General features: G+C 39.4%; 1 protein-coding gene across 16 annotated transcripts in view; it reads right to left on the bottom strand.

Moving 5' to 3' along the window:
- Positions 1-19,812, bottom strand: part of BBX (BBX high mobility group box domain containing) — a 297,809-nt gene that overhangs the window by 28,405 nt on the left and 249,592 nt on the right. For all 16 annotated transcript variants that reach the window (XM_061384983.1, XM_061384907.1, XM_061385913.1 and 13 more), the window contains 3 exons: positions 7,193-8,201; positions 6,057-6,195; positions 2,505-2,653 (listed from right to left, as the gene is read on the bottom strand). In XM_061384983.1, the coding sequence (XP_061240967.1) occupies positions 2,505-2,653; positions 6,057-6,195; positions 7,193-8,201 (1,297 nt within the window). The remainder of the gene's footprint in view (positions 1-2,504; positions 2,654-6,056; positions 6,196-7,192; positions 8,202-19,812) is intronic.

Below are 19,812 nucleotides of genomic sequence, written 5' to 3'. Positions count from 1 at the left end.
CAATAATAAATGTTGAATAACAAATACAGGAGAAAATAAAATACAGACAAATGTTGTTGGAGAAAAAATGAGGTTTCCTATGAAAACATGCTTCTTTACTAAAGAATTACTGATCTCACTCACAATGTTTGCTTTGAACAATTCATTATGCAAAAATGCAAAGGGTCTAGACTCTAAGAAAACAATCTCCTCTATCCTCTAAAGATCAGGCAATTACAGCACAGCTGGTATGATAATTTCATTAATAACTTGTAGGATAGTACACGGGCACTGCTAATGCCAAATTATAATCAAATACAAATACTACTTCTTCAGTTTGCTAAATAGAGAATATATTATTTAATTTCTGTTTTATTTTAATTGCATTTTGCTCCACAAGTTGGAATGAGCAAAATCTAAGGTCTTGACAGCCTTCCTATTTATGCAATTACTGGTACACTGTGTAAGAACCAGGGACTTTGTGGCTTGAGAGGCAAAACAGAAGAGTTAAGATGATATTGTATGAAGTATAATCCAAAGCTCCAAAAAAGCTATTTCACATCGAAAGAAATACTGTTAATCTCAGCTGGGAGAGGAAAAACATATAACAGACAACCAAGACCCAAGAGAAGGTCTCATGAAAATAGATCCTAACTTCAGGGTTTTATAGCTTTACAAAAATAAATCTATTGTTACAGTCCCTGATAGATAATTCAGCCAACTTCAGAGCTCTAAAATGATGTCTCCAACTGCAAGGAGTGGAGGAGGAGCATATGTCCTGCACATCAATCAATTAAGTTCCATTTTATTAGTTTGTCATGTATTTATCAGCAACTTTAAAAATCCAAGAATTATGGGGGCTCATGATACCTGGCATCTTTGGGCTCATGGACTGCTTTGCCTATTCCTAAGTATCTCCAGGGCACAAGGACTGTCATTTCACTCAGTAATCCATTATGGTGCTCAGCTACCTACCTGTCAACAGGCTGCTTTATTTCTTTCCTACCTATCTTGGAAAATCTCAGAACAACGTTATTTTATTTTCTCAGATGAGCAAACTTGGTGATGCAATATTTCTTTTTCAGTTCTTTATTCACCAGACTTGTTTTTATTAACCACAGCAGAAAACTGAGCTAATTCTAAAATCACTTTTACATTCCTTCCCACCTTTTATCACAAAGGGGGGATTTTCTTCACCTTTTCAGATTCACCCTGAGATACAGGTCTCCTTGTTGTTTCAGTTTCAGTGTAAAGTGGGTGTTTTAGATCTAGACAGAGAAAGGTTTAGGTTTCTTCATAGATATAATTTTTCCCTAGATATATACATTATGGACTCCCCCAAATCTGTGAAATTATATATAGTCATTACTATTTATCTTTGATCATTATCCATGATCGCTAGATTTTGGCAAGATTTTTGCAAAGATATATATCATTTTCTATCTACCCATTCATCTATGCATTCAGCTAAATACACACAAAAAGGGAAGTATTTTGATTTGCCATAGAGCAAGCAACAGGTTGCCTCTTTTACAGGGTAATTATGAGAACTCTGCCATCAAATCCTGCTCAGAATTTGATCCTGGGAACAACAAACCCCCACACTAGTTCTTCATCTCTCATTCACTACCTCTAGAGGAGAGCTATCAAATGAAGTTTTCCACCTCTGTGTGGAAAAATAAAGGTATACTTACTTGCCTACCAACTTCCAGACCTAAAGTAAACTCAGAAGAGAAGTTCTGCATGGGGAGCAATACTGTGGCTTTGTGTAGGACAGTTCTTCATTGTACTTGAATGTCCTGCGCTGGTTAGGATGTTTAGAACTCTAGCCTCTGCCATACTAATGTGCCAGGGGTTGTGACCACTGAAAATGCACACCCCACTCTTTAAAACCCCTCTAATGAACCGTAGTGTTGCCCCTCATGAGTGCTGAGACTCCCCAAATCCCCAGGCCACGCTGACAATTTAAAAAACTTCCTTGATATACACAGAGGAGAATCTGATATTCTTGAAAAAGAATATGTACATAGCACTTCTCTAAATTTAATAAAACCAATAAAAATTATATTGCCAAAGTATTACGGGGAGTTTTCTCTTCATTTGGTTCAATTGACAGTTAAGAATGGAATCTCCTGACTAGGTGAATGGAAGGATTTCACTGCCCCAGAGTCCAACCTGTTGCAGACACACAGAGAAACAGATGAACTGGGTTTAGCCAACTGTTCCTGCTCAAGAAAAGCTCAACATTCTCAGTCTGAATTCTGGACACAAGAAGGTCGAAGACCGTGTATAATTAAGACCTGAATATGGGCAAATGCATAGGTTGAGATGCCCAAGGACAAAGGTTGAAGAGACTTAGGAAGAAGACGAGAGAGAAAAGAGTAAGGCAGGAACCAAGATAACCCTGGAAAGCAACTGAAATTCCAACTCGCTATTGCTTCAACTGCAAAGGGAGCCGCAGACAGTCAGAAGAAGCTTCAGTTAGAGTCTGACCATGATGCAGGAAGGCACAGCACCCATCTAACCTTTGCTGGTTTTCGTCGGTTCTGCGGACATATTTCCAGTCTTTTTCTTTTTCCTTGGGACAGGTACACATTTCCGGTCAAATGTAACAGGACTATACTGAGGGAGGCTGTTGAATTTCTTTTCAAATTCTTCATCCAGCTTTGTTGAGCTAATGAAAGAGGGGAGGGGAGAGACTCAATCAGCACATGATGTAAATATTTAAAAAGAAAACAGTCTAAGATATATTTTAAGATATTCCATTTGAAAATGGGGTTCCTTAAGAATTAGGACATCGCTAAATTCTGTGCAAGGACATACAATATCTTTTTAGAAATGCTTGAGATTATACCAACACAGTTTTCTTAATAAACTCACATGACAGGTTATGTTATTACCTTAGAAAGTAGAAACATTATATAAAATAGCAGGGTATTATTGAAGTGGAGAATTTGCTGTTTTTTCCATTGGCACAGGAATTTTTTATTAAGTTCAATACAAAGCATATTCCATCCAAGTTTTTCATTCTAAAGATTCTCATGTATAGGCAAGTTTATTTATAGAAATTAGTAATTTATATTGATAACTTCGTAAACTTAATTAAAAAAAAATTACTGACTAGTTTGTGTGCATGCTAAGTTGCTCAGTCGTGTCTGACCCTATAGACCATAGCCTGTTAGGCTCTTCTGTCCATGGGATTCTCCAGGCAAGAATATTAGAGTGGGTTGCCGTGCCCTCCTCCAGGGAATCTTTCTGAACCAGGGATAGAACCCTCATCTCTTATTGTCATCTGCATTGGCAAGTGAGGTCTTTATCACTAGTGCCATGCAGGAAGCCCAGTGACTAGTTTAGGACTTGATTAAAACACACATTTATCTGGAGAGTCCTGTGGACTGAGGAGCCTGGTGGGCTACAGTCCATGGGGTCACAAAGAGTTGAACACGACTGAGCAACTAACACACAAAGAAGATATAAACAAATATTCTGAAGACTAGAAAAAAATTCTGGACAGTTGACCAGGATGAAGACAAAACATTCAAAGAGAAAAGTAAAGCCAGTTTTCCAAGTACACACCAGCAGAGAAGCAACATGACTTTAACGCAAACCACAAATGACTCCAGAAATGCCACCAGCAAAGTTGGGAAATCCTTGGACTGCTGCTGACTGTCTCTACGTAGCCCCACAGCAATGGCAGTGTGCCTGCTGGAAGTGAGGCTGGTTGCTGGCTTTCGTTTATAGTGAGATTTATTAGCTAAGATGCAACCCAAACAGATGGGAGAAGCTGCAGGGGAACTGTTGTGCTTGGGAGATGGAAAATGGAAGGCATACTGGGAAGAGGGCAGCTTGGAGTACTCACTTGGCAGAAGTTAACACGTTAGGCTGCTACCTGAGAAATGTACTTGAGGTGTGTTCACCTAAGACTCTTTTCTCAGTCTTGGAGGAATGTACAAGAATGGGGAGCACAAATAGGACAGTCAGATGATCATCAGAAAGGCCCCCCTGAAAAAGGCCATTACTAAGTTCTAACAAAGCAGTTAAAGGTGATGGCTTGTGGGTGATGTTCCTCCCTTAGTAAAATTTTCTTTTCTCATTTGAGTTAATAAATTATAGTACTGGAAAATCAGATAATATCTGATACTAATCAGTTGCTGTCAGAAAGCTATCTATAAGACGTGAATTTTTTAGATACTCTGGATAACCAAAAGAGAAATATGAAAATGTAAGCTGTAACTCCTTAGGTCCCTTGGGACTTTCCCCTGCCTTTTTTCACCTAGAATAATTACCTATGTTTTTCTTAAAGAAGTCTATAAAAGTAGAACTGCCAATACAGAGTGAATTTTCCTTGGCCACAGGTAACTAAACAGCACATTTTCTGTGATAAAAAGGTTTAAAATACTCATTTAGAAATCTCAGAGAAGATTGACAGATGTGGCATTTTTCACTGCTCATGAACTATGTTGGCATGTTCCAAATAAAGCAAGCCCAGACAATCTGATTCTGACAGGCCAATATTTAAAGAAGGGAGAGGGGGAAAGACCAGAGTTGTACCACTGATTTAGCCTGCAGAAAATCACACCCCCAGTTAAACACATGTGGCTTCCTAAGAAACGATTAAAACAAAAACACCCCAATCTCTTTTCAGGAACAGATTTGCAAAAGACTGTTTCACTTTTCTTGTTCCTCAGAGAAGACTGGTAAAAACATTCAGGAGTTTCTAATAGAAGCACCAGAGAACTTTCTGCTGGGGAGCCTTCAGGCCTGCATTATTTATTCCCTTGGGCTTTCACACTGGCTGCCATAAGACCTATACCTCTCTCAGTGTGTAGACCTACAGGACAGTGGTAATTCCAGAAGATGGAGAGCACTGGCTCTAATGCTCAATTGTCACTTTTTAAGAAAATCCTGCAAATACTTCTGTGCTTGACAATGACAAATGTGAGGCTTTTCATGTCACTGTTTAAGCATAATGTCGGCAAAATAATCTGAACTTTGGACTTTAAAAAATATTAGAACAAAATATATAGTTATAAATATATCATCTCAATATAAATAATACTGAGGAATCATCCTCATGAGAAATACTTTCCACCCTCCCACTGTGTAATGAAGGCCTTAAGATTAACCAGACCTGAAAGCATTGCAATGTCCAGTTGACAAAGTACATTATCCCACAAAAAGAAATGCAAATATTTATGGATAAAACAAATGTAATACTCCTAATGCATAAAATCTGCATACCTTTAACATACTTATGGAAAATACATTAAAATGTACTCATTTCTATTCACTGTATTCTTTTCAAATTCGGCTAATGAGAAAGCCAAAGGACAGTACGACTGAATATACAGATGCTTTCTTTTTTCACCAATATAAAGTATTGCATTGCCTATCAAAATGCTTTATGTTAAGCTTAGTATTAGGAGTCTGTCTTATATAATAAAAAAGAAAAGAATTCTTAATTATTTTACCTCAGTGTATGCTCCTTCTTGATACTGCATTTTAATACATAATTAATTGCTGAAATTTCTCTGTATTGAAAGAATATGCAATCTAATATTTTTACCTTAGAGCATTAGAACATGGTTTAAACAAAACAAGATTAGAGGTAGGAACATAATTTTATGCACATTCTCAGCTGCCATTATTTTATAAATGTGTACATAACCTTTATAAATATTATATGAAGTACATAGAGTATATAAAATTAGCAAAGTATAAACATGTGATATTCATCATAAACTTCAGATTAGAACTATATCTTGGTGATATGAAAGGATTTACAATGTCACACCACTAATAATACAAGGTGGACTTCAACTGAAACTCAGGCCTAAGTCTACAATCTACACATTTTGTACCATAATTAAAACATGAAAGACACTATTACTCACACACCATGCTAACAGCAGGAATCACAAGATGATCTGTATTTCTTCATGAGTTTACTAAGACCACAGTAAGTACTGACTGAATACTCAAAGAATAAGCTGTCAGTGATTTGTTTACCTTGAAAACTTAATACTACTGCACGTGTGGTCTGTGCTGCACGGCTGACTGTGCCCACAGGCACTTACCCAAGGACAGAGTCTTCCTTTGGCTTTGTCTTCTTGAACTTCTTGCTTCCACTGGTCCCACTCTGGCTGAATGTCCAGCTTTCTTCATTCCAACACCCCTCGTGATCAGACGAGTTTCCTTTTCCTGAGCTTCGTTTCCCTAAGGAAATTCAAAAGAGTGTGGTTAGCATATTGGGGTGGAAAGGAAATCATCTTAATTGCTTCATAAGTGACCTCTTGACCCCTTAGGCACTATTTGCATGATGCTATTTAACTATTTCAGAGAACTCAGGACCACCTTCAATAACAGAATGTGTAAAAAGTAACTTACAGACTGAGATCCACAGTCTCATAACTCAACAGGTGCTACTTGATGCATGAGAAAAACTACTATTTACTTTTCCATTACAGAATCAGCCTGAGGTGTGGGAGCCCTTTACTGCTGCACATTATTAATTCTAATTTCCCCAACACTTAGTGGAATGACCTCCCTGGAGCAATATGTACCCTTAAGGATCTCCATTCAGGATTTGTGAGACTTATTTTCATACACATCTATGGTTGGAATTTAGTTTGGCAAGAGGTAGTCCCCCAGTCAGATACTATATTTTACAATAGATAAATGTACATGAAACCCTCTATGAAATAAAGGTATACACATTAACTAGTTTCTGGAACTGTTATGTATTAAAGAGCTATTCACTTCAATTACAGTTCTGATTATCTAGCAGGGAGGGCTAGATACATTTCTTGTTTCTAGAGTCTACAGGTCAAGAGTCTGTCAACCATACCTGCGTGATTCTGAAAAGTATTTCCATCAGTTAAAAACCAGACTAAGAGCTCTACACATGCAATACTGATCCTTCAAAACAAAAAGTCGGCTGACACCAGTGAAAAGGAAAAAGACTGGAGTAACTTAGAACACTTACATTCTGAGAATTATGTCTAAAATGAATAGAAACGTTCCTCTGTGGTGCTAAAACATATGGTAAAATGACAAATGTATATATTCTATAAACCACAAAGACTCATACAAGTCTAAGATACTATTTTGATACTAATGTTCTTTACTGTAGTCTTAATTGCTTCTCAATACCTCTAAAGGAGGAATTCTGCTAGGTTTTCATGTTCTTTCCAGATTTTGAGAAGTCACTTACCTCTGTCAACATTAGCTCGCAGAGAGGTGAGCATGCCCTCAGACACCAGGGTTTTATAAAGAGCACCTTTGCAAGACCTCTCCGATTTCCGGGAGCCACAAGTCTCTATCTTTCTGTGACAGTCACTGTCCTCAGGCTTGGCCTGTCCTGACAGGGTGGGTGGTAGCGCATCCTCCGTGGGGGTCAATGGTTCTGCTTTTATACCCTCTGGCACCTCACCAGAAATGTTCTTGCTGGCAGAAATGCTGATAAAATCTGGAGGTCTTGACTCTTTGGTGGGGTCTGAGGATTTCTCCTTTGACATTTTCTTCTCTCTAGATTTCACTTTTTTCTTTGGTGGCTTGGCATCCAAAATACTCCCCTTTCCACTGGAGGATGGGCGGACCTTCTTGCGAGGGGTATCTCCAAGCTTCTCGATGCCCCAGTCTCCCTTGGCCACAGCCTCAATGGTGTACATGACACTCTCGATATCTGACTCCGAGGACTGCCTCTTCTTGCAGGCCTTCTTGGGTGTGGATTTATCATTTCCGTGTCGATCCATTTTGTTTTTCTTCTTTTTCTTTTTTAGCTTCTCTGGTTTGCTTAGTGCTGTGGGATCCTCGATGATCATGATTCCATGAGGATGGCATATGTGGTCCTTTCTACTGGGAACATCGCTTATTATTATCTTGCTACTGGCAGAGTAGGAAAAATCAGGGAAGTGACCACATTTTTGATCTTCCTCTAATTCTTCCTTTTTAATTTCTTTGGGAGCTTCCATTTTTATACCTATTATATCATCCATTCGCAGCTCCTCAAAATTTCTTATTTCCTTAGAATCTCTTACATTTTCCTTAGCTGATTTTTCAAATTCTGCTTCTTTCTGTAACCCGGCTTCATCCGTTTTCTCCATTTTTGTGTCTCTTTCTTCCTTTCCCTTCTCCAATTCTTTAATTCTTCCACCATCTAATTCTTTTGCTCTTATTAGCTTTGATTCTTCCATTTTCACCCCCTCTGATGCCAGGCACATCTAAACAGTTAAACACAATGAGAACAAAACACATTATTGCATACCTGAAATTACCTTAAACTTTTAAATTGCATCCTTAAAAAAAAATTCAAAACAAACTTCAAACTTTACAATAACAAGTCCACTTCTGAAAAACTAACATTCAAATTAATAAAAGTTTCATAATATATTCATTCAGCTCTGGAGGAACACACACTCAAATTGTCATCTTCCAGTTTCTGATGAAGCTTTTCATATGAAAATGAGATTTGGTAAAAGGAGGGGGGAAGCCAGTTTGTAAGACCTGGGCTTGAGTCCCAATTTTGCTCCTTGCTAACTCTGTATCTACAATGAGTCATTTCAGCCCTCAGTCCTCTGCTGCCTTTGTGAGATAAAAACGATGATGATAGTTATCTCAGAGGATCCTGTGAGGTGTAAGTGAGATGATGCGTGCATGGCAGTGCTTAGTAAATCATCCCCAAACTCTATTCAGATATTTACCTTTTCTTTTTTTCTTGGGGAAACATGAGGGAAATAGCAACAATTTCTACCTAATCACTTGAAATTAGAAATTATAAGATGAAAGCTCTGAAACATAAGTAGTAGGCTGCTTTCTTTAAAAAACTTGTTAGCAAACTTGATCTGATCCGAACTTACATGACTGTAAATTCTGACCAGAACTATAATGAAAATGCTTTGCATTGCTAATTTATCTCAGCGTGACTATACATATTTTGGCTATCAAATCTCCATGAATTTGAATATATACTGGAGGAATGAATGGCATACTGTAAGATACATATACTATATCACTTTCCCTAAAATATGAAAATTTTTGAGTATCAAAACAGATCTGGCAGCAATTTGGTTAGTTTTTAAACTCCCCAAATTTCACATATAGGACATTAAAGGAGACTGTTGCCATCTTCCTCTGCAGCAGCTCTAGGTACTTTGAAACTGCAATCTGAAGCTATTTTCAAAAAAGGAAATTATAGTTCATTGTAAAATTCATCTTCAATACCTAGGTTTTCACTCAGAAACACTCCCTGTAAGGTGCCCAGGTGCCAGACCCACTAAAGGTATAAGGATCAGTAATGCCCATCCCACGCTGTCCTGATAGCCTCCACCCCAGCCCCCCAGCACCTCTGAGGAATTCATCACAGTGACAAGGCTGATGAGACCAATGGCAGCACAGGAATTCTTAGCCATTACTCATTTTATCTACTTTGCACTGACTGTCAATTTAGAGGAAAAAGACTATTAGGGCATGCTGAGCCCCCAACATTAAGTACATGAGTAGGAAACTGAACTGTTTTAAAAGAAAAATCACCATTTTATGGAATGGCAAGTTGCCAGAGATTGTTAACAGCTATAAAGATTTCATTTTTTAAAGTATCCATTTTAAAATGGATAATACATTGAATTAAACATCAGATACTATTTCACCTCATTATTTCCCTTAGTAATTTCAGGGCATCTCAAATCCTTCCATAAGAATTATAGTATGATTAATTAATCTGGGAAGAAACTGGTGAAAGGCTGGGGGAAGGCAGGCAGTGTGAGGTTTCTTTAAAGAAATGAAGGTGACGAGAGTACCCAGTCCTTTAGGATCATTCACAGGAAACATCTGAAATACTACAAATTTACAACAGAGCTGTCTTTTTCAGGAGATCAGTTAACTTTTAGGCCTCAGCAAACAGTTATGAAGACTGAGAAGTTCCCTTTATTAAACCCAACCAGAAAAAAAAAAAAAAAAATCAAAGCAAAATGTAATTCTGAAATACTGATACATTCATCTTCCCTGTGTGCTTTACTCTCAGGGGAGATCTGCTGTTTTTGTCTTAATTTTGAAATAATTTTTATTTTCCTTTCTCAAATATACTAGTCCTTCATGAATCTAACTGTCCCAAATGGGGAGAGACACTATGCTAGTTCTGGCAAGAAGGCTAGAAAGGCATCATCAAGGTAAATTTTATAGTTTCCAAGCACTATCACTCTGGTGGCCTTTAATAAGTCATTTCAGGGACCTTTGCCACACAGGCCTTGATTTTCACAGTGGTGAACCAATGGTTTGCATTTGCACAGGTTCATCTTAGCAAACCCAATAACACTTTGCAAACTCTATTCTCAGCTTCAATATATTTCAGAATGATGCTCCTCATCACCCCTGATAGGATTCTATAGCTAGGAATGAAATGGAACAAATGCAGACATTCACTCTGGGGACATATTCCAGGAAATAGCATAATATTTCTTGGGAAGGTAATTACACTGAGCGTAGTCAAGCTTTCCTTCCTTGTTTCAGGCTCTTAAAAGTTCTTTCATAAATAGAGCATGCTAATTTTAAATTACAAGGAAAACAATTATATGGCTGGAAGTTAAATTATAACAATAAAACAAATAACTACAAATCACAAATCTCACTAACCAAAACCCAAAACACACAGAAATCAGACTCTCAGAGTTGAGTGTTGCTCTAGACTTATCTAATTATCTAATGTTATCTAATTTAACATTCTTCCTAGTATAGAAATTCATTTTAATAAAATACTAAAATACTTTGGCCACCTCATGCGAAGAGTTGACTCATTGGAAAAGACTCTGATGCTGGGAGGGATTGGGGGCAGGAGTAGAAGGGGATGACAGAGGATGAGATGGCTGGATGGCATCACTGACTCGATGGACGTGAGTCTCAGTGAACTCCGGGAGTTGGTGATGGACAGGGAGGCCAAAAATCTAAGGTAACCCTATTAGTCCTGGTTGTTCCCTGAAGCCACTTAAATCAATTCACTCATTCTCTTATGTGACAGACTTCCAAATTCTAGAAGACAGACTTTATGCTCCTATGAGTCTCTCCCCCGGGCAAACTGCTCATAATATGTAAAGGCTTCCTGGCCTTTTAAAAGTTGGGTCCCTTTTATCTAGATGCAGTATGGTCATCCTGAACTGAGAATGGACTTGATTGAAATAAAGTGGGTTCCTGTGCGAGCACTGTACTTGCCCAAGGCCACACAGTGAGCCTCGGAGCTTATACTTAAATCCATATGAGGATATAAAGGCTGAGAAATGGCAACAGTACATCCTCTAGTGAGTTGTTATGAGGCAAAAATAAATGAATGTGTGCAAACAAAACTCGCAAATGACGGTAAGTCTGGAAAACACTCATTTTTCTTAGATTAAGTTCCTAGCTATCCTGTAATACTCCAGGTGAAAAGTGAAACTATTTGTCAGTTGATATCAACCTTAATCTTCTAATGGGGACCAAAGATGAACTTGCCCCACTGTTTTTTTTTTTTTTTTTTTTTTAATTTAAAAAAACAGGTCAAATTTCTGGCTTGGATTAGGTTTGTAGTCAATTAAAATTCTGGACTACCCACATGCTATGCTGGGGAGCTTGGTCTCTGCCATTCAATATGTTTATATTTTTTGTACCTAGATGTAAGATTTTTCACTTTTCCTTACAAAGTACATCCTTTCAAAATCTGAATTAAATTACCTTCCAGTTTGGTCTTATACACATATTTGATAAAGTTGTTTTTTGTGTTTTGGTCCAAATCTTTGGTAATAATGTTGAGTAGGACATGGCCAAAGACACAGCCTTCTGACAAACCTTTAGAGCCCTTCCAATCAGATTGATTTTGAACATTAGTAAACTTTAGCAACCTAAGAATGTTTAATAATCCACTCTAAATTCCTCCCATTCTGCTTACAAGAACATCGTTTAAGATGACCTGTCAGAAGTTTTGCTGAAATCTGGACTCAGTATGCCAACAGCATTCTCTCAGCCTATTTTTAAGCTTAGGAAATAGAAAATGAGGGTGGCTTGTGCAGTAGTCAGGGACTAAGTACACAAACAGAAACAACGGAAGGCATATCTAGCTAAGGGAATTTATGGCTTGGAATGAATTGATTACACAGGTTATGAAGAACTGGAAAACCCAAACAGGAGGTGGTGAGGTAACCCAGGGATCAGCCACAGCAGGGAGCCATGGCAGGACAAATGGGGGAAGGAGTGCTATGAAGCCAGGAGCTAGGTCCTTGGTGGAAGATGGACCCATGGTGGGCCAAGCTCCTGGGCGCTGGATACATGAAAGAGATGTTGTCTTTGCTTACCCCTATCCCTTCTCACCCCTTCCTGCACAATCCCAGATTCTTTCTTCCTCCCATCCCGCAATTTTTCTGCCAGAGTCTCCCACTGGCTGAATCCAGGTGGAAATCAGGGGACACGGGTAACCAGGAAAGGGAGTCTGGGGCCACTTGAGATATAAGCCAGCATACAGGACACAGAGATCCTGGGGACACACATTAGACAGTAACTGTGGGGGTGGAGCGGGGAGACTTCCAATAATCCCGTTTTCATCTTCTTTTTTATGAGTTCAAATATGATTAGAAGTGATTTTCAAAAGTTTCTAGGAGATAGCAGTCTATATTTTCACATGACATCAACAGAACCCGGGAACAGCTATGGATTTAGTACCTCTTAGAAGATGTAAAAGAGTTGGACATGCCTTAGTGACTCAACAACAAACAAAAAACCAAAGAACATGCCATCACTCCTGCTGCTACTGCTGCTGAGTCACTTCAGTCATGTTCGACTCTGTGTGACCCCATAGACGACAGCCCACCAGGCTCCCCCGTCCCTGGGATTCTCCAGGCAAGAACACTGGAGTGGGTTGCCATTTCCTTCTCCAATGCACGCAAGTGAAAAGTGAAAGTGAAGTCGCTCAGTCGTGTCCGACCCTCAGTGACCCCATGGACTGCAGCCTTCCAGGCTCCTCCATCCATGGGATTTTCCAGGCAAGAGTACTGGAGTAGGGGTGCCATCGCCTTCTCCGGCCATCACTCCTAGATGTGAGCAAATTCTGTTACTGAGAGGCAGTTTCAAAAGGCAGGGATTCTAGAGCCAGACTGTCCATGACCAAGGATTGGCTCTGCCACCAATTAGTTCCTTTTTTCTAAACCTTTTTGTGCCTCAATTTCCCAATCTCTAGAATGTGGATATTAATACAGTGCTTGCCTTAGGAATATTGAGGGGTTCAGCAAATTGCACATGTATAGCACTTAAGTTGGTATCCAGCACTGAGCAAGAATAATGCACTGTGACAACCACCCCTTTGGGGGCTAATGCCATGTAGGATAAATGCTGGCTATTATTTAGTAGTAATATTCGTACTGGTATCATTAATAGAACATCATGGCCCTCGCAGATCAACTGCTCCAATTTTTCATTCTAGGGCTGAACGACTCTACACCATGGGGAAAACCATATCCAACAACATTAGATTCAGGAAGATCTTAAATCAATTATCTTTCAAGAAGCATCTCTTACTAAAGATATAATCAAGCTCAGTTCCCCTTTTGGGTACAAGCATCGTTTAGTGACATCTACTTTTGGGTGTATATGTAACACTTCAGTGGGACTCAGGAAAGTGCAAACCAACGACATTATATACACGTATGCAAGGATGCACACATAGTGGAGGACACAGAAGAACATAAATCAATGTGAACTCAAGTGAATAAAACCGTACAGGATTAATGTCTGTTATTAATTAGCTCATCTGCCCTTAGTAGAGGGTTGGTTGTTAATCAGGACTTGAAACAGAACATGCCTTAGTAAATGACGATTTATTCTTCTATTATTATTTTAAATAGAACAATAACCTTCTTTAAAAGTGAGAATGGAAAATCATCTGTAGGACACCTGCTGGATGGCACTCCCACAGCTGTACTCAAAGAAGTTAAAATGTTAATGTTTTAAATCAAATGCTGGGCATAAATATTTGATATCTACTGTCTATTCCCTCAGGTATTATTCTATTTTTAATAACTGTAACTTGGAGTGGGGGGCACAAAATATATCCTGTTCACCTTTGTATTCTCCTCCAAGAATATCCTAGTAGCTTTCAAAATGAAGGCATTCAAAAGATAATTGTGTTGGATTGAATGGTTCATTAGTTCCGAGGTAAATGATGAATCTAAAATGTATTCTGATTAATACCAGGAAAGAGTTACGAGTCTATAAAAAACAACGCTAATTATGACCATGCTGTGGCTTGGCTCAGACCACAATCATACTGTCCTTAGTTATGGTTCCCAGGAGCACCCGTGAAAATCACTCACCAATATTTTAATTTTACCTCTGACAACTGGAAACACACTGAGATTTATTACTATTTCGTGTAGTCAGAGTGGCCTGATAGTGATGTGCTAGAAGAAATGGAACTCACTCCCCCCAACAAACAAAAATTATCATGCTGAAACCTAGATCCTTTGAATGTACATGCTGGACAGACACATAAAAAACTATCCTTTTCAAAAATGATTGCAGAGAAAAAAATAAAGATATTGAAATCTTTATAAAGATAAAATGGAGGGTTTTTTTTTTTTTTTTTGTATTCCTGAGTTCAGAGAGTCTGTCATTTTCAATTCACGTAAGACCACACCTTAGGCTCGGGGTTTGTTATTGGGGAGTTGCTTTAAAGGCATAACTAATCTGTGCTACAACAAATGTTTATCTCCTCAAATCAAAGACGTTTCAAAATGCATTCCTTTCAACAAATGTTAAGATAGATTCATTTATTAAAGTGTCCTGCTTTAAAAGACTGAGTGAAATAACCAGTGAAAAATAATTAATCATGTGCACTAGATAAGAAGTAATACCATAGAAGAAGATGCCCTGAACTAGTACAAAGAAATGGGTATGTAGTTCCAAAATATACCATATTATTTCAGTCTTAATTATATTTTGTCTTTCATTGTCTGTTATCAAGGAGCCAGCTCAATTAAAAACAAGGCAGTGTGAAAACAGACCCACTGACACTAATCAAGAAGTTTCAATTTCAAAATTTCCGCTTTTTAGTACAAAACAAATGTTTTACAGCCAAGGTATGTTTACAGTGATTTTGTACTGGCTTATTATTTGCCAAAACAGTGTAGACATAACCCCAGGATGACGTTCAGCAGTGTTCTTCCAAGATGTGCATCTCTCCCATAATTACATAGAATCAGGATGTTTTTGCCATAAAAATATACTGGCTGATGGTTTCACAGAATAAAGAATAGCATCACTGCTAAGAAAATTCAATTTTCTTTATTATAAAAGATAACTGGTCACACAACAGTGGTCTAAGTGTCTCTCAACACTAAAATCTGTGCATCTTAAATAGCTTACTATTTGCTTTGCTGTAACAACTGGGCCAGGTGGAATGGTGGTTTAAATGTTTATATGCTATTTCTTCAGGAACTATACCATTTTTAAAGACATTAGATGGGGTTGGGATGGCCTTTGTTTCAAGAGGCCGTCTACTGAAGTCTCCTTCAATGGTATTAAAGGAAGTCATTAGGTGTGTTGCTATATTTCAGTCCCTACAAAAGTAAATTGGTGTAATTAGAAATACAATGAAAAGTTTTAGCATAAGGGTTTTCTAAAAATGACTTGTAACTGCACAAAAAGGAAAGAAATGCACCACTTCAAATAAAAGGCCCCTTCAAATACATAGTAATTATATATAGACTTCTGTTTTGTGATAAGGGTGTAGGTGAGGCCGGGAACGACATGTTGAGGTTCTGGGCTTCAGGGGGCTGCGGCAGGATGAAGGGAGAACAAGGACACAGCAGAACACAGAAACAGAGTCACATCTAAATACCACTGATGACTGCCGGTGGTGGGGCTGGAATGCTAACACGAGGGATGAGACTTCCTACTTTTATCAATATAGTATATAATTTCTGTAATTTTAACATAATTCAGCTTTTCTTAAAGTGAGCCATAATTTTCCATAAGATTTAATTTTTATAGTTACTGTAGTAAATTCATTGTTACCCATCCATTTGATTTTCATCATATGTGGTTTTTGCAAGTTAGAATGTAAGAAAAACTAGGGTGTTGAGGCCTCTGAAAACATCTCCTTTTTTTCAATAAGTAGGGTTAATGAAAACTTTTGCAATTCCCTGGGACCCACCATACCCCAAATCTTGCTTATTACATCTATGAAGAGTGTATCTGGAGAGGTCCAGCATTCTCTTTCTTCAGCTGCACCATAGCAGGTGATTTGAAGCCAGCAATCCTGTGGTGACTGATTTTCACCTTTCCTCCTATGCTCAGAGGAACATGGGTTTCTGCTTTCCAAACTCAACCATTTACCTAGCTAGCCATTTCCTCATATAGACTCTGAGTACTGGATGTCCTCAGTTATCTCTTCTCCCTCAGCATGCTTTTCTACTTTGGGGCTCCCCACCAGGTTTACAAACATCCAGCTTTCTTGAAGTCAGGCTCCAAGATCAATCAGGGCAAACTTCTGGAAGCCCTTCTCCTACACACTCAAGTTCAGGGCTGGAGTGGTTGCTGACTCCCTTCCTTTCCCTCTGATACAGACTCAGTTGTCACAACCAACTGGATCCCTTGCAGTCTGCCACCCCCACAGCCAGCAAGCGAATCTCTTCAAAGGCTGCTCTCACCACTGCACTCCCCTGCTCCAAATCTTCGATCACCCTTCATTATTTTCAAGTACAAGTATCTCTGCTTCACACTAAACACCCTCCCAATTCTGACTTGCAGCGACACTCTACCTTCACCTTGCATAAATCTCCCAGCACAGCCCTGCACTCACGCTCGGCTGATTTACTTGTTGTCATCTACCTATTTCATGTCTGCCTGCCTTTATCTCTTCGCTGTATCTCCCCCATCTCTCCGTTTAATTATGCATAAATCACCATCTCCAGTGTGTATGGCTGGTTAGGTAGAAAAGGCAGGGGGCGGGGAGGGGAGGAATGCAAATGCAAACAAGTGCAAATGGATACTGGCAATGACTGCTGGACTCAGAGTCTGGACTCAGTAGGGAAAGGAGAGGACAGTGACATTTGTACCACAAACACCTCTCCAAGGGGGCAGCCACTTATCAGCTCTGACCACCCCGTTCTCATGCAGAGGCTGGTCCAGTGTCTCCAGGCCCTCTATGCTTTCAAGAGAAGTCAAAAGTACGCATTTACTTGAAATCTATAATTTTAAAGTATTAGCCACTAATTCAAATGTAAGATATAACACAGGTCAACAAATTGTGGGCCAAACAGAGCATCTCTTAAAGGTGGGTGTGGCCCAAAGGCTGCTAGTTTCAACCTCTGTTCCCCAAGAACTCCTTCAAAGAACCATCTATCTTCATGCTTCCTCCTCGGTGCTGAGTCCCCAGAGCACTCCAGCTGAATCCACTGCTCCGTTTACTAATTTTACACATTCACTTTGGGTATCACTCAAATTGAGCTTCCTCATCTCATTGCATGATTTCCTGTGAAACCACTTGCACCATTAATTTATTTCTTATCCCTTAACTTTTTACATATTATCTCCTTACAACCAGAGAACAGGTTCCTAGAGGACAGGAGGTGTACACTATAATTTCCTATAGTCCTCACAGTATCTCCCAAAGTATATTCACAAACAGGCACTTATTTAAGGGTGTAAGATGTATCTCGGCAGTTGCAAAAGTAGAATCACTTTTTAAAAAGGAAATATCAGCTCCATTTCTTTGACAGCAGTCTTGAACAATCTGTCATCCTATTCAGCCATACACATATGTGTAGGAGTAAGCTGTCTTCCATAGAGCCTTCTATAACGTGCAAACTCCTGTAACAACTAACTTGCACAGTCTTTTATATTTATCTAAAACAAGTGACAGAATAGCACAGTGTTGAAGATCCCAGGCTGTGGAGAGACTGCCTAGATTTCTAGCAATGCTCTAACACTTCCTATCCATGTGACCTTAGGTGAATCACGAAACTTCTCTGTCCTTTTTTTACTGTGTAAAAGAGGAATGATGATAATACTGGCCTCAAAGGACAGGTGTAAGAATTCAATGACTACATTATAAAGTACGTGAAAGAGTACCTAACACACTGTAGATAACAGACATTGGTCATTTTTATCTTATGATAGATAATAAAAATTACTTGCAGATAAAAAAATTAGAAGTAAAATAGTAATACTTTTAGGCTTATGCTCCAGCCCCTTAATGCATTCCAAACACCAAACCTGGATCTGGAGTTAAGGTCTTCCAATAGCACTGACGTCAAAAGAAAGCTCACAGGTTATCTCACTGTACATCCCTATGCAGGTGGCGTCAGCTGCCTCACTGTTAACAGCATGGAATAGGCTCTCAGAAACAACTGTTTTCCAGAATAAATGAATAAACTGCTCCACTTGCTGTACTGAGCAATTTTAGTAACAGATATCTTTAAGTGTAGCATTTTCTTTGCGAAAATGCACAGATAAAGACGTCTCTGTGAGTCTCCTCTGCTGTTCTTTATGTGACCTGACCTAATTAATTGCAAAAGGAAAGGAAACACAATACATTATAGTACCTGCACCAATTAACTGATTAACTGAACAGTATGAACCTCATGGAGGTTCAAATATAAAAGACTGTATTTTTCACAATTCCCTGACCTTAGCAGCACAGTGCCAAATCTCCCTTCCTAGCTGGAGTAGATTCCTGAAAAATAACTGGAATAGATCCCAGAATTTTCAGGTCTCTTTCAGCTATTAAAAATCCACCCAATTTAAAATGCCAATCAAATGCCTAAAGAGCCTTCTGCTGGAGGATCTCCCAGCTTGGGTGCTGGGAAATGGGGAGGGGTCCTCACAAGGAGAGTGCAGGCCAATCTAAGACCCTCTCTATCTGCTGCCAGCCTCTTCCAATTTTCTTTTTGCCTGTTAAAGTGGGTGTAAGCACAGCAACAAATATGTGCCTACCATATTTCTTGCTTTTCTCCAAGAGAAGAGTTTTCTTGTAAGAAACAGCCTGTCTTTGGGAGGGCTGCTCAACCACTCCCCCCGTGCCCAGCTGCAGGAATGAAGCTGGGAAGGGTGAGTGGTTACATCTTGGGTTGGTTCCTGGCCCTTCCTTCACAAGACATAAAGCCACTGGTTGAAAGGACAGAAGAAGGGATGGTGGAGGTAAAAACAACTAGCCCTGGTTATGTTTTTGTTCCTACTAACTCCATGTAAGACTGAACGACCTTGGTAGGGATGTCAAGGACAAAGATGATATACAAAATATTGAACAGGCAGAGTGCTAAGCAACCAGAAGGGATGTGGTGTCAGGGCTGGAACAGGGTGTTGCAGGCCCCCTGCTGCGCCCCCTAGTTGCTAGGAGAGTCGCTGCAAAGGTCCTCAGGGGGCAGGGTCCCAGTCTTTTAACCAACAATAAGAGGTGTTTTGGTATTTTAGTACTGGGACAGCTGTTCTGGTGCAAACCAGCTGAACAACACTCCTGCAGTGGGAGTTCCTCAGACTGTCAAATGAGAGATCAGACAGTCCCAGGCCAGCCCTCTCCCCATGACTGGCCCACAGCCTCTTGCCTGATTAAGTCGAACTACCTTCTACTTGTTCATTTGCCCCTGGAAAACAAATGCGTTTTTGCAATGCCAGGAGAGAGAGCGCAGCAAGCTGTTCTAAGTCTCTGCCTGCTGTTGATTTCCTCTGGTTCTCTTTTTGCTTGGTCAGAGAGGAGAAGGCAGCAGCAATAAATCAATATCTAAAACGCTGCTTGCTTCTTGCCAAACCATGAGAAGACACTTCTTCACTCAGTCCTTAACAGGGCTTCTCTCAAAGCTGTCTTCGCTGTGTTTGACAGAG

The sequence above is a fragment of the Bos javanicus genome, chromosome 1 (genome assembly GCF_032452875.1).
Source record: "Bos javanicus breed banteng chromosome 1, ARS-OSU_banteng_1.0, whole genome shotgun sequence".
Lineage (NCBI taxonomy): Eukaryota > Metazoa > Chordata > Mammalia > Artiodactyla > Bovidae > Bos > Bos javanicus.
The sequence above is the reverse complement of the archived record's forward strand: the minus strand, read 5'-3'. Positions and strand labels throughout refer to the sequence as shown.